Here is a 16763-nt window from a genome sequence, read left to right as displayed (position 1 = left end):
GTTTCTTTAGCAGATGTAGTTTTTACAGGGTGGGGTTGCTAGCCCCACGCCCAACCCTCCTCCTTTTTCATCTGGGCTAGGGACTGTCCTTGGCCCAGGAGTGGTAAGGGTGGGCAATAGGGGTCAAGTGACTTGCCCAAGGTCACACAGCTGGAAGTGTCCAAGGCCGGACTTGAACCTAGGACCTCCAGTCTCTAGGCCTGGCTCTCAATCCACTGAGCCACCCAGCTGCCCCAATATATCTATTATACTATGTCTAAAATTATACTATATCTAATATACTATCATCATTATCTATATCTTCTATTTATCAATTTTTCTCTGGAGGCAGATCATATCTTTTTAGGTCCTTTGTAGTTAATTTGAATATTTATAATACTCTGAATAGCTTAGTCATTCACATATACTTTTAAAAGTCAGTAAAAGGTAAATTGAAAAATGACATACTATCAGTCATAATCATATAATTGGGCTGTTTTGCTTAACTACTTTAAAATACTTTATAAGGGGAATTGAGAATTTTTATAAAGTATGTGTCTATGTATAAACACATATTTCATTATTGATCCTAAATCAATACTTAATAGAACTGTTAATTATATATGCATACATATATATGTACCTATACACACATCTAAATAGGTTAAGTACACATATAATATGTGTGTCTATAAAAGGTTATATTGTTTCCCTAAATATGATCATATTAACCTTAAAAGGAAATTTTTTTCATGACCCCTATTCATTTTGCCTTATGGTTCAGACAGCAACCAAGTAGAAAAAAGGATTTCCGAATGCAGGAAATTAAGTCCCAGGGAAAGAAGGGAAGGCATTTACACTGATCCTACCTGAGGGAGCATTTATCTATGTTTAGGGACTGATGTATAGTTGATTAGTTTGAATAGTGATCAATTCCATGGCCTTGGAGAATTGTATTCCCCACAGTGTATCAATGAGGTTATGAATACCATTCTGGAGGAAAAGTATTTCAGAGTCTGATACCCACCCTAAAAAGAAATCCTTGTGAGAATGAGAGAATTGGGTTTTGGCAGGAAACAACTCCATTGGTCCAGCAAATCTATGATCTCTAAGGATAGACATTTTTGGTTTTTTAACAGGAATAGTTTTTAAGGGATTTACAGGCATCAATGTCACTAATGTTTGTGCCTCAGTAGTACAGAAAACATGAATTCTGTTTTTAACTAGTGCTTTGGTTAATTTACCATATTTAAATCTGGCTCACAGAAGAAAGACTAACCCACCCTATTCCTAGGACTCTATTTTAGAAAATGGAAACTTGAATCAAGGTGACTAAAGGAGAGAAGTCATTAGAATTTTCCCCTATTTTAAAGATAACTACTTCTCTCTGTAAAATGAGGCTAATAACCACCCAGAACACTCTTCTTGTTGTGAAGATAAAATATATGATAATCTTAAGCACTTTGCAAACCATAAAGTGCTTCACAAATGCTACTATTATTATTGCGCAATGGTACTAGTTCCAGCAAAAATAACATGTTTTAAGAATGTTTTGCACTTGAGCAAGCACCATCCTCAAAACAGCTCTATGAAGTAGGTACACCTCTTTTAGAGATGAAGATGATGATGATAACCAAATGTTTATAGTGCTTTCACATGCTAAATACTTTACAAATATCATAAGAAAATATAATCTAAGAAAGTCCAAGTGACTAACTTTGGCCAATAAACTAATATTTAATAATAATAATAATAATAATAATAATAATAATAATAATAAATATCTGTGCCGGAAGTCAAAAGTACCAGTATACTGTGCTTCATAAGTGAATGATATATTCCTTAACAGTAAATATCATATTACAAAAGCTTAAAATCAGTCCTTACATAGAATTTCAACTATAGTATAGCTGAATTTTATTGAACTATATATCCTCATAGAATTAAGTGAATTATCGAGATTGAATACAACAAGTCATCAGAAAGATCCTTGGTGTTTTTATCTGACAGACACTATAATAAGGTGAAAGAAATGGGGATTGGTGACTCTGGGGATCAAAAGATAGAAACAGATTCCAGTGAAATCTTGAAAGAGGAAAGGGAGGAGTTCTTAATGGTACACGTGGAAGAAGCACTGGATTTGGACATGGATTCAAATCCCAACTTTGCTAAAAATGTCTCTGTGACCTTGGATGTCATTTCATATAGCAAGGGCTCTAAGTCCAATGGGTAGAATGAAGAAAGTACAAATTAGATAAATTCTGAATTCCAATACAGTTCTACATCCTATTATTTTATTATTTTGCTCCTCCATATGCTCCATTTTCTAGTTTGAGATTTGGCTCCACATTATCAATCTAACTTCAATTTATGTATTGATGATGATGGTGATCACACACACACACACACACACACACACACACACACACACACACACATCCTTGTTGTCCTTCGTTCAGTTATTAAAGTGAATTTCCTAAAATGTAGATTCAACAGTGTTTTTTCCATTAAGTAAACTCCAATGCTTCTTTAATTCAAGGATCAAATACAAAATGCTCTGTTTACCATTTAAAGCCATTCATCACTTAACCCCTTTCAACTCTTCCAACATTTTGTGTCATTTTGTAACAGTTGGCAATTAATCCAGTGACATTGACTTCCTGGCTTTTTCAAGAACAAGATACTCCATCTCTCTGCTCCAAGCATTTTCTCTGGCTGTTCCCTACACCTGGAACACTCTCTATGCTCCATTCCACTTGCTGACCTTTCTAACTTGCTTTAAGTATCAGATAACATCCCTTCTTTAACTAGAATCTTTCCATGACGACTCAAATTTTTATGCTTTTGCTCAGTTAATTACTTCTTATTTATCCTGTATATGACATGCTTTGTGTATATTTATTTGCACATTGTCTCCCCCATTAGATTTTAAGCTCCTTGATGGATGGCAGGGACTGACTCTAACCTCTTTTTGTTTCTCTAGCCTTTAGTACAATGCCTGGCACACAGCAAACAATTAAGAAGTGTTTACTGATTGCCTCCAGTAATTGTGCCTACCTAGTGCCTTCACTAATCCTTAGTGCCTACCACAGTTCAGATGGGAATGTTTAATTTACATAGAGTCTACCTGAACATGAAATCCCACATAGCTGATAGATAATCCTCATAAAGTTAGATTTCAACTCATTATCAAAAATTCCATTAAAATATCATGTACTCCTGACTACTGCCAAATAAGGGATTAAATTAATTATTCTAAGTAATACAACAATATTTTAATGACAGTAAAGAATTATTTTCTGTTTGAAATATAAGCTTTAATTAAAATAGTTTGTTAACATCTCTATATGAACTTTTATATTTTGAGAAATTAGCATCTCAAATTAACCATCTTTTTTTTTCTTCAGGACATCTACTCATGGGTCATATTTCATGTTTTACTGCTCTATTTAGCAATGAAAAAATATTTGTTTCATCTGCTGGTGGGATTGCTGCTAAACCATCCTGCAATACTCTCCTAGATAACTATGCTTAGCCCATACTAATGAAGGAGAAGTCAGCAAATATTCTTTTCAACCATCAGTATCTCTGCCTCATATTTACTTCCCCAATTTCCTTAGAATGAAAGATTATATATTTAAATATGAAAGAAAATATTAAAAGTGGTCTAATCTGATTATCATTTTTCAAATGAAGTACATAAAATAAAAAGTTCAGATACTTGTTTAGTGTTTTATAGGTAGTAATAAGAAAAAAAAACTATCTGACTACAAATACTGTGCTCTATCCATAGTACCACAAAAGACATCTGGTTTATCAGTCCAAATGTCATCCATGTAGACTGCAACTCTCTTGTTTGTTTGTCTGTTTGTTGTGTGTGTGTGTGTGTGTGTGTGTGTGTGAAAGAGAGAGAGAAAGTCAGACAGACAGAGACAGAGAGAGAGACAGAGAGAGAGACAGAGAGACAGTCAGAGAGAGGCAGAGACAGAGAGAGAGGGAGGAAAGAAGAAAGAGAGAGAGAGAGAGAGGAAAGTCATAAAAGTGTCTATGGCCTGGAAAAATCTGCAATAACAATAATTTACATTTATATAAGATTTTTAAGGCTGATAAAGCATTTTCTTTCAAGACACTTGTACACAGGCAGTGCAGGTATTTCTCTCCTAGTCTTACAAATGAAGATACTGAAGTTTCAAATTTTTAATATGACTTTTTATGATGACACTGATAGTATATACATGAGTCTGAACTTACACATGTCTCCTCTATGCCATACTATTTGCCATTCTGCTCTGTCATTTATCTATGTTTTTGGAGGAATTACCCACAATAACACAATAAGTTCCTTGAAATACTGAAATATGCATAAGCATCTTCATCAGTAGACATTGTAGGTACCATTTTTTGAGGGAGCATTAGGTTTCAGTTACCACTATTATCCCAGTCATATTAATTAGTAACAAAAGTCACCTTGAATTCCTCCAGCACCCAATCAGACATATGTTCTCTCTATTAATGCTTCTTGAACTCAGGCTTTTATTTCCATTCTAATCTTTGTTCATGTTGTCAACCCCTTACACCAGAGCATTAGACTCCTAACTTGTTTCCTTGATTTCAGTCACAATGAGAACTATTTTACTTAATATTTAATAATCTGGTTCCAGTTAATCTTTCCAGATTGAATTCATATTATTCTCTACTCATACTCTTCACCAAAGTGTACCCTGCTTTTAACCATGGCTCACTAAGAGAAGATATTTAAATTATATGCTTTCTATAATAATCAAAAATCCAGAATATTTAGAGACCTGTATGTCCTAGATATTCAAATACTGAAATTAATAATAATTTTATGTGCCACATTTGGGTCACCAATATTTAAGTAATGTGAAAGAGTGATTTAGTGTTAAAAGTATAATGAATCTAATCAATTATCATAAAACTAATCATAATAATTAAATTTATGTCTTCAATAATGTTTTAAAAGTGAATAGAGACAGATTATTTATTTAGGAATTAGGTAGAATTGTCATATGTGATACATACATATATACACATATATGCTCCATACACACACACACCCCTACGTTTTTATCGACCCAATCATGCAAAAACAAACATACAAACTCCTTCTGGATCTTACCTGAGACAGTTCATTACTGTCTACAAGTCCATTGCTGTCAGAGTCAAAATATTTAAACATCTGATCCACGAGCAGTTTCTTCCGAACTATTTCATCTTCAGGTGGGTTTTCATTTTCTTGTGTAACATACTTCTGATTTTGAAGATCCAAGAACCTATTTTTCATCTTGCTGAATTCAGTAGCTTTGCACTTGTCTCCTATGAGTGAAATTTTAAAATGTTTTATCAAAGGAATCATTTTTGAACTTATAGAAAATACATTTCAAAACTGATAGCTTGGATAGTTTTGACTATTAAATTCAGTTCAACAAACATATTAAATGAATATTACATGCAACCTAAAGTATATGCAGATGTTGTAGATGGAAAGCTGGTCTTTGGGTTTAAATTCTGGCTTATTTTATGAATGTGGGCAAGTAATTCAATATCTATAAACTTTTCAATTTGTATATTTAAATTGAAGTTAATAAGAATCAAAGACTCTTAAAGTCTCTGCAACAATATCTATTTTGCTTTCCTCTCTAGAAATATAGAGCATATCATATCATATAGTCCCTGCCCTCAAAGAGCTTATAATCTAAATGAAGAAGTTAATTACATAAACATAATGTCTCTAAAAGTTTAATAAAAAAGGTATTTGAATTCTATTATCCATAAGAAACTAACATCCAACATCCAAAAACATTTCCTGAACATTATCACCTTTATTCATCACCAAGTTTTGTGAATTTAAATGATACTTGTAAGTGCTACATAGGATATACTTATATTTCAATAATACTATCAGAAATCTATATTGTCCTTTCAACAATGCCTACTATAGTAATGCTGTTGATTTAAAATCAAAGCTCAAATCTCAGCTTTCTCACTTACCTGTTTATTTTTGGACAAGTCATATAAAATCTCTGGTCTTTAGTTCCATAATTTGTAAAAAGAAGAGATTGGACTGCACAAGCTCTAGGGTTTTGTATACTTTTTTTTCTAAATCTATGAACCTTAGATCCTTCAATCTTCCATGCTCCCTCAAGACTTAGGGGGATGTGGCTTGGGGAAAGGAAGACATTTCTTTTGGTTCTCTACTTCTAACACAACATTTGGGCTATCTGTTGCTATCTCTTTCTCTCACTGCACAATTGGTCTAAACCAGTGATGGTGAACCTATGGCACAGGTGCCAAAGATGGCATTTGGAGAGCTCTCTGTGGACTTGTGGCTGCCTCCTCATCCCCCACAGAGTTCATTACAAGAAAGGGAGAGGGACTCAGGAGGAACTGCTCTCCTCATTCCCTCTACACCATGCCTCCTGATATTTTTTCACCTCACCCTCCCCCCTGCCCAAAAGCCCAATGGGAGCACACTGGGGGTAAGGTGGGTGGTTCAGATGCGGTGGAGCTGGAAGGAAGCAGAGTGCTTGGGCTACTCCCCTCCCCCTCTCTACACTGGCTGAAGACATTCCTCATTTCACCCACTCCTCTGCCCAGCATCCCAATGGGAGCACTTTCTCCTTCCACTGTGTAGGGTAAAGGGGGGAGGGCAGGCACAACACTTGGGCTGGGGAATAGAGCAGGGGTAGGGCCTGGCACTCCATCTCTAAAGGGTTTGCTATCATTGACGTAAACCATTTACCATCATATAATTCTTTGTGTATATCTTTTAAGTCATCTTTTCGATGCAATTTGTGATTGATCATATGATTTACAGTATTTACACTAACCATAATTTACTCCTTAGAAATTATGTTATCTTATAATTCACAGGCATATAGCTTTCTAAAACAGCCAATTTACTATAGATGAGGGTATATGACTGTACATATATGCATATTCTCATATTTGGTTTTTTTTCATATATGTCAGTCTTGCCTCAATAACTTGATGCTAATCTCTTAGAAGGCAAAAAACCATATTTTATATAAGGTTCTCTGTTTCCCACAGAAACAAAGTACTGAGAAAACTACTTTAATAAATACATAAATAATCAGCACTAAAAAAAATTAACCTTAAACCAAGTTTTATATATACCAAAATAGCCAGAGATTCTTCATTTAAAGGTCATTCAGGTTAAAGAAAATCAAATTTGCATGTAGAAATTAGCCTCCTGAAGCTATATACATAAACAGCTTATTACAATAAAAATGTATAAAACTGATAGTAAATATGATAGAAAGGGTGCCATTATATAAGGATAATAAATTCCTCAAAGAATTTGATATTAATTTTTTAATATCACAAACATTTATCCATTTGGAATAACAATTCTCTCTAAAGAAGGAAACTAAAACTCTATTTCAGAATCCCCATTTCCACTCTCAACATACCAAAGAAGCTCACTTTATTTCATTTACTATCAAGTTCCTCTCCAAACCATTAAATATTTGGAAGTACTTTCTGAAAATGGGATGGCTTGAAAGACTGTCACAGTTTTTTACAGCTATTTATTTCTAAATAAAATGCATGCAAACAGTTTTATAATTATTCATGAATTTCAAGCTTGTGGACACAGCCAACTTATGAGGTCATTAATTGAAGATACTTACAGGCTTAAATATATATCACAGAAGGAATTTGAAGGCATTAGCTCTTTTTTTAAGCTATGTGTCACATAAACTATATCCAACAGATGAGAATCATTACTGAAAAAGATAGCTCAGAAGGCAACTATAATTTATCCGCTTTAGCATTTAATAATAGCATTTATTAAATCTATAAGGAATTCTTTCTTACATCTAACTTTAAATGTTAAATCTGCAGTTTCTGACAATTTTGTCCTATTTTGTAAAGAAATGATATCGATTGTGGATTTTTGTTTTTTTTTTTTATTTTGGGTACAGAATGCATAACCTCCTGAATATGAAAACTCCCTTCACCAATACAAAATAGATAAGATCAGAAGAAATAAGGTTTAAAAATTGCCTCCATCTTGAAGTTGAGAATTGCCTGGCATACTGAGATGTTCAATGGCTTGCCTAAGATTAGACTCATAGTTTTTTATTGTTGGTTTTGTTTTGTTTTGCAGATAGGACTGAAACCCAAAATGATTCCCTGGAAATAAGATTATGCCTTTACTAATACTAAGAATCCACTGGAAAATAAAGAGTTATATAAATAAATCTAGTCCTCAGAAAATATAAGAAGTGTTGTAATCACAGGAGACATTAGATTTAGCTCAACATTGTGAATCAATGAATTGGATGGCATTTTAAATGTTTCCTATGTGCCAGACCGTGAGGACTTTGGATTTGGAGTCATGAGCTCCAACCTAAATTCCTGATTCCATCACTTGCTATCCTTGTAATGTAAAGCTAGTTAGCCTCTCATGCAGACAATGAGTGAAACAGTTCCCTCTCTCCAAAATTATATGTTATCTGGATATGAAAGACCATATCACTAAAAATTAGGAAAGAATGGCATCAACTACTCTTTTCGACTTTGGATAAGGATTGAATGCTTACCTAAAAAAAGAACAGAGATCATATATAAAAAGTTAAAATACAGATGTTTAAATAAATAAAGCTGAAAAAGATTTTATATAGTTTCTCCTCAATTCCAATATATTGTCTAAGACTTCCAAAATGGGAATAAATTAGTGTTGAAGGAGGTTCAGAAAGGCAGGTATATTTTATACTATTGGGGGAATGTATAAATTGGCACAACTCTTCTGGAAAATAATTTGGAATTATATGTTTTTTAAGTGACTAAAATGGAGATATATTTTTATCTAAAAATTTCAAGCATAGGCAGGAATCTTAAAAAATAGCTTAGTCAGAAATATCTTATATGCACATTATGTGCATATGAATATAGAACTTTTATAGCAGTCCTTTTTGGGGAGCAACAAATGAAACAAAGTAGATGGCCATCAATTGGAGAATGACCATGGAAATTGTGATAACACCAATATAATGGAATATTACTGTGACTTTAGAAACAATGAGGTGGTGATTCATGTCCTGAGTGGACACCTGGGAAAAGATAATTGTTTTGACCAGTAAATATAATGATTTATTTTTTTGGGGGGGGGCTTTATTTTTTTTCTCTTATGATTCTCCCCAAACAATGAGAATTTTAAAAAAACCAAGAAGAATTTAAAAAAGGAATTTTAAAGTAGAATCTATGTAAAATGAAAATGCTTATTAATTTTAAACATAGAATTTATGGAATCAGTGGAAGGATGGGGGGAAAAGGTCTTTCTCTGGTTAATGGAGACTTGAAACCTTCCGCATTTTGGTAGTAATCATTGATTGGAGGTTTTACCTACTTGATGTGTTTATTAGGTTTGCCATTGGTTGTTGCTTTTTTTTTTTTAAATCTTGCAAATTTGTACCGGGAAGTTATTAATTTATACTAGTGAGAAAAGAGATAATTTTAGTGAAAAACCTAAACTTTATTTATAATGAAAACAATGTTTTATTACTTCTATGTATCCATTACAATTTGAAGTAATCTCACAAATTATTAGCAAACAATAAGTCTGTCCTTATGAATTCTGGAACTTCAGGCAAATAGAACTGGGTTGCAGGAGGTCAGTGTTTAATTGCTCTTGTGCATTAGTGGAGTAAAAAAGTTACTGAAGTCATGAGAAGTAAGAGAGTCGAGGAACTAGGTCACTGAGTTTTTAGAAGAAGAATTATTAGCTTGAGTATAGAAGTCTCTGAACCAAATATTGAACTTAATGGGACTGGTGGAAAAGTGAGATGGAGGTTCAAAGATTCCAGGAACAAGATATGGATAGAATAGATCTAATTTTAAAGGAGCAGAGGTGATTGCTGCCTGATGAGGGCAGAGGAAAGGTCTATAAGTAACAGTAAGTATATGGAATATGCCATCTCCTCTTCTATCATTGCATCTGATGATATGTAAAAAAGAACAGCCAGATTTCGAAAGGATGAGAAAGAAAATGTGTTTTTAGGAGAAAAACAGGTTTCAATGACAATGAGAAGGTAGAAGGAATTTGTGAAGGAGATATCTAGGATGAAGGAGTCATATATTTAAACCTATGAGGGACCTCAGAGTTGAGGTACAAACCTCTCATTTTATAAGTAAAGGAATTCAGTTTCAGAAAGGAGAACTGACTGAAGGTCAAACATTTATTAAGCACATATATTCTGTGCATTCCAGGCATCAGGCCAGGCATTGTTCTGAGTATTTGAGGATTTTTTTAAAAGCAAATAAATAAATAAATAGAAACCATTCAAACAGGATTCCTGTTTCCAAGGATCTCAAAGTCTCTCAGGGGAGAAATCAAGCAAATAGTTAAATACAAACAAGATATATTCCAGATTTAATGGAGTTATTAAACATTAAAAACGAATGAAGGGGAACTGGGAAAGGTTTCTTGTCAAAGATGATATTTTTAGCAGGGTCTTGAAAGTCATCAAAGAATCTCAGAATTTGAATGTAGGTCCTTTGTATAAATAACCCCTCTGAATTCCAAATCCATGTATCTTTCCATTGCACTTCAATAGATAAGAATTCTAGAGAGAACAATGGAAATTGAGCATAAAGGCAGTAAAGCATAGCAGCAGAATCCCTTTACTGATGTCTTCACTGACTCCAGGCATTCAGCCTAGTGAAAATCTCTAATCCAAGCACAGTATTCTCCATCTATGTATGAACCTGCCCTAAAGCTGAATTATGACAGCTACAGATATTACCATCCCTACTTCTTCAGGAATTTAACATCCTAGGGAAGAAATTAGATCCCTTGGAATGCAGGCTTCCCATCAGATGCCCTCAATTCCCCATTCATCCCATTTCTGGCCAGTGGTGTCTCTAATCTCTTTGTTATTATTGGAATAATTAGAACATTATTGTCTTTGAATGCAAATGGTACTGCTAAAAGGATTTAAACTCTTTTTTGCCTGGCCTTTTAATTAGGTTTTGTCTTATACTCTTCTCTACTTTTTTCCCACTCCAGTCCTAATTTCTTTACCTAAAATTTTATCATTGATTAAGAACTAATATTGGCAGAATCATTATATTTTGAACCAAAAGTGCTACATATTAATTTCTTTTGTATGGAGAAAGCCTTTTCTTTCTTTTACATGTAAAGTATAAAAGGTAATATTGTGACATGACTTTTCTTATTGTAATCTAGCAGAAAGTTATTTTTAAGTAACCTATATCATTTAGGCAACTTTATACCTCATGCACCTGATTTAATTTCAAGTTCTTTTAAAGTATTAGTGAAATTTAAATAAGTTACTACAAGTTTTACCTCTTTAAAATAGGTATTGTTCTTGAAAATAAATATAATTTCTAGTTGATAATAAAATATAAATTCAAGGCTAAGGTGAAATATGCTGGTATGGTTTAAATAAAATGATCTTGCATTGTTAAATGGCTTGAAATAACAAAAAAACCTCTATCATGTTATATAAATAAAATAATAATTGTAAAAAGCCTCCAAATCAGTTCACATCTTGATAAGTTTTATTCCACTAAGAAAAATAATCCTCTACCAAAGTGCTACTCTGATATCACATGGAGGCATGATGGTAAGATACGATTGTCAAAATTTATGCCATTATTGCTTAAGCAACAACACATTTTACCTTTTTGTTGGAACTTTCAAATAAGATCAAGAGGTGGAGTTTCTGTCTTATGTCTGATCAGCCCAGCTGATCACCCATCTAGCTTCAGAATGAGAATATTTTTGGCATCTCAAACTGCAATCCAAGTTCCTAAGTAATAGAGTTGCCATTTATTTGCTGGCAGAAGGAGTCAGCAACATAGATAAATTGAATAGTCCTTGAGGTAATGGAATAATGAATTACCATACCTTTAAGAATGGCTAGTAAATAGTGTGCTATTTTCTTCAACACAAACATCAATGCAGGTTGACCCCCACACACACTCACTCATTCATTCACTTAACAAATGGGTTTACTATTTGAAGATATCAGCATGGCTTGATAGATGAAATTGGATTTAGTTGGGAAAACCTGAATTCCAATTACACCTCAGATACTACTTGGATGACCTTGAGCAAATTACTAATACACTCTCAGACTCCGTTTATTGGTGTAGAGTAGGCAAAAGAGAAAACAATAGCACTTACTCCACAGAGATATTATAAGAGCAAATGAATGGTATGTTTAAAGTTTTTTTTTGTATAACTTAAATTACTATGTAATTTTCAATTGCTAGTATTACTTGTAGCATATGAAAGTAATGCTGTATACACCAAAGACAACTTTTTTTCTAGCATCTCTTTTTATGGAGCAAAGAATTGGAAATTGAGAGGATACCCATCAATTAAAGCATGGTTGAACAAGTTGTGGTATATGATTGTAATGGAATACTATTGTAATATAAAAATTAGGACGAGGAGGATTTAAAAAAAAACTGGAAAGACTTATTTGAACTGATACTGATTAAAGTGAGAAGAATCAGAAGAACCGTGTACATAGTAACAATAATATTGTACAATGAACAATTGTAAATGACAGTTATTCTTAGTATAGTTGTCTAAGACAATCTCAAAAATCCATCTGCATCTCAAGAAAGAACTGATGGAATTTAAATGCAGACCAACACATACTATATTTCACTTCCTTTTCTCTTTTATTCTTTGTTGTTATTCAAGACCTCTTCCACAAAATGATTAATTTGGAAAAATGTTTTATGTAATGGCACATGTGAAATCAGATTGCTTAGTGACTCAGAAAAGAGGGAGGGGAACATGGAAGGATAAGTGAAAATTTGGACCGAAAAATGTTTTTAAAATATTATAATATTGGCTTCATGTAATGGAGGGAAAATAAAATATTATTTTAAAAGCACAGAAATGATGAGAGGTTCATTCCTCAGTAATTCCAGTCAATACCAAGTACAGAGGTCAAATGTAAAGTATACACAGTAAGAGCAACATTGCCAACCAGCAGCTTCTAAAGGACAGTGACCATTGTGATGAAGAGATTTAAATCACATAATATGAGGCACACATACTAATAACAGCTAGCATTTACATAGTTCTTCAGGGTTTATGAAGTACTTTATAAACATTATGTAATTTTATTCTCCCCCAAACCTTATAAAATAAATATTATTATCTCCATTTTACAGATGAAGAAATTGAGGCAAATAGGGATTAAGTGAGTTTTCCAGCGTCACATAGCCATTGTGTCTGAGATTGTATTTGAACATAGGTCTTCCTGACACATGTAACTTTCCAGGGTTCCCACTCCAACTATTTCATTACTTAGTTACAAAAAGAAAACAAACAAAATAATAGTTAGGATTTCTATAGTATTTTTAGATTTTAACATGCTGCATATATATTAACTTGTTTGATCTCCAAAACCCCTAAGACATTGGTGCTATTTTTTTTTTAAATTTTAAACCCTTAACTTCTGTGTATTGACTTATAGGTAGAAGATTGGTAAGGGTAGGCAATGGGGGTCAAGTGACTTGCCCAGGGTCACACAGCATTGGTGCTATTTTTATCCCCATTTGACAAATGAGTAAACTGAGGCAGAGTTCAAGAGACTTGCCCAGGGTCACATAGCTAATTAATGCCTGATGCAGGATTTGAACTTGGATCTTTTTTTAAAATGTATTTGTTCTCAATTGCACATAAAACAATTTTAACATTCATTTTTACAAATAATTTTTGATATCCAAATCATTTTCCTTCTTCCTTCCCTTCTCCCATGCTTGATAAGGCAAGTTCTTTGCTATATATTATACATACACAACCATGCAAAACATATTTTTATATTAACCTTATGGCAAAAAAGAATACAGACAAAAAACAAGAAAAATAAAGTAAAAATGTATTCTTTAATTTGCAATCAGACTCAATCAGTTCTTTCTTTGGAGGAAGATAGCTTTTTCCATGTCTTTAGTAATTTCCTTAGAGCATTGCATTGTATTGATGAGAATAGGTAAGTCATTAAACTCAGATCTTCTTGACTCTAAATCCATCTCATTTTCCCAGTCTCTTTCTATCTGCTTCATATAATAAAAGAAGACAAGGAAAAAATGATAACAACTTTCAAATATTTGAAAAAGCCATCATCTGGAATAAGTATTGGATTTGTTCTTCATAGCTACAATAATTTGAATAAGTACAAGTTACATTTACACTCATTTCAAATTTTAACTCAATAAGAATGATTTGCTAGTAGAGTTCTCCAAAAATCAATAAAACAAGGATTTCTTAAGTACATTTCTACACTAGAAGCACTGTTCTAGGCAATGGGGTAAAAGAATAAAAATTAAACCCTAAAGAATCATACATTCTTTAGGGAGGTAGAAATATGTTGATATATAGCTATATGTAAAACACATACAAAATGAATCAAGATTAACTGTTATTATTTAGGGGAATAGGGGAAGGAACTAGCAATTGAGTGGATCAGGAGAGGATTGACAGAAAAGGCTACACTTTAACAGTTCTGAATGAAATTAAGAATACTGAGAACTTGAGATAATGAAGGAATATATTCTATGCAAAGGCATAGAGATGAGGGGCAGAGTATTTCACGCGAGGAGCGGCTAGAAAGCTGAATTTTTTCTATTACTAGTAGCAGAAAAACCACATAGACTTATCAGGTTCTTGAGGATCAAGGGTTCTGACAGTGATGATAAGACTATGGACAAGACTCACTAATGTTTTTGCATTTCAATAATTACTAATTGTGAAAATATTGTATTATCAACAACTATCAGGATTTTTGTGTGGAAAATATTCATAAATTGTTATATAAATGTGTTTTCATTTTATCATGGTCTATGTATATAATTAAAAGACTGCTATCTTTGGAGGCAAAATTCCGTATTTCTGTTCCTAGATCAGACAGTTACTTTACGAATGACTGTGGACAAACCACTAAACAGTCTGAGCCTCCTATCTAAAACTATAAATTGTAGATAAGAATACTTCTATGACATCTCATAGTAATATGTGGGAAAGTCTTAAAATATCATGTGATATACTATTGTTGTTAATGTTTTCATTATAATGATGATTTCTATTGTTATGTTGTGTGAAGTTGGACTGGATGACTTCTAAGATTCCTTCCAGTTCCAAGATTTTATTTTTTTAAACATTTATTAATATTTATTTTTTGAAAAGTTAACATGGTTACATAATTCATGCTCTTACTTTCCCCTTCACCCCCCGACTTCCCCCTCCTCTCCATGGAAGATGTGTATTTCCAGTGGTTTTAGCATGTGTCATTGATCAAGACCTATTTCCAAATTGTTGGTAGTTGCATTGGTGTGGTAGTTTCGAGTCTACATCCCCAATCATGTCCGCCTCAACCCATGTGTTCAAGCAGTTGTTTTTTTCTGTGTTTCCTCTCCTGTAGTTCTTCCTCTGAATGTGGGTAGCGTTCTTTTCCACAAGTCCCTCAGAATTGTCCTGGGTCATTGCATTGCTGCTAGTACAGAAGTCCATTACATTCTATTTTACCACAGTATATCAGTCTCTGTGTACAATGTTCTTCTGGCTCTGCTCCTTTCACTTTGCATCAATTCCTGGAGGTCTTTCCAGTTCACATGGAATTCCTCCAGTTTATTATTCCTTTGAGCACAATAGTATTCCATCACCAGCATATACCACAATTTGTTCAGCCATTCCCCAATTAAAGGGCATACCCTCATTTTCCAGTAAGCTAATTTTCTCATTGTTATTTAGTCATTCTTTATTTATTTTATTACCAATTCTGTCTAAATGTGTATATTCTCATCATTATCAATGTATAAGATATCTATGAAGATTTAAACATGACCAAAACTTAATTTACTGTTATACTAAATCTAACAACAAATTGGAAACATAAAAGACTTGAATTTAAGTTCCAGGACAGTTAAAGAGCCTAGAATCTATATTCCTTATGAGGCTACAGGGAGGGAAAAGACTTAAATTGTATAAATGTGAATTACTGGAGTAATTGTTATCATTTTTAGTCTTGGTTTCCTAAAGGCAATTGTAGAGGGACAGAAACCTTTACACTGGAAGTACTCTTTTAGTCTGTGGAAAGAATGAAAATTACCAAGGGAGTTTCCACAGTTCCTTAACTTATGTTCAATTATAATAATACAGAGGTGACTATGAAGGTCAAATGCCATTCACAGTAGAAAGAAATATCTTTATCATTCTCTGGCATTAAGGTTAACTGATATCAAACATTAGCTGAAATAAATGGGCTCTTTCCAAATATGCACTCAAGTCTTTTTTGGGGAGAGTAATTTTTTTATGGTATAAAGCCATTTTTTTAAAACTTAAAAATGTTTTTTATTGTATATAGCAGTGATTTCCAAAGTGGGCGCCACCACCCCCTTGTGGGTGCTGCAGCGAACCAGGGAGGCAGTGATGGCCACAGGTGCATTTGGGGGCAGTGAATAACTGTATGGGGGCGGTGATAATATGTGACAGGGGGTGGTAAGTAATATTTTTTTTTCTGGAAAGGGGGCGGTAGACCAAAAACGTTTGGGAACCACTGGTATATAGGAACAATTTTTGACAATTGTAATCTGACATTTTGTGTTTCAGAATCTTCCTCCTGCTGACTTCCACCCCTTGAACCAGTAAATAAATAGTCTGATACAGGTCATAACAGTGTTTTCTTACTATATATATATATATATATATATATATATATATATATATATATATATATATATATATATATTCCTCT

At 33.3% G+C, this 16763-nt stretch overlaps 1 protein-coding gene across 3 annotated transcripts in view; it reads right to left on the bottom strand.

The window, feature by feature from the left end:
• Positions 1-16763, bottom strand: part of FSTL5 (follistatin like 5) — an 862438-nt gene that overhangs the window by 459518 nt on the left and 386157 nt on the right. For all 3 annotated transcript variants that reach the window (XM_044680057.1, XM_044680058.1, XM_044680059.1), the window contains exon 4: positions 5120-5316. In XM_044680057.1, coding sequence (XP_044535992.1) covers positions 5120-5316 — 197 coding nt within the window. The remainder of the gene's footprint in view (positions 1-5119; positions 5317-16763) is intronic.

Source organism: Gracilinanus agilis, chromosome 6 (genome assembly GCF_016433145.1).
Source record: "Gracilinanus agilis isolate LMUSP501 chromosome 6, AgileGrace, whole genome shotgun sequence".
Classification (NCBI taxonomy): Eukaryota; Metazoa; Chordata; class Mammalia; order Didelphimorphia; family Didelphidae; genus Gracilinanus; species Gracilinanus agilis.
The sequence above is the reverse complement of the archived record's forward strand: the minus strand, read 5'-3'. Positions and strand labels throughout refer to the sequence as shown.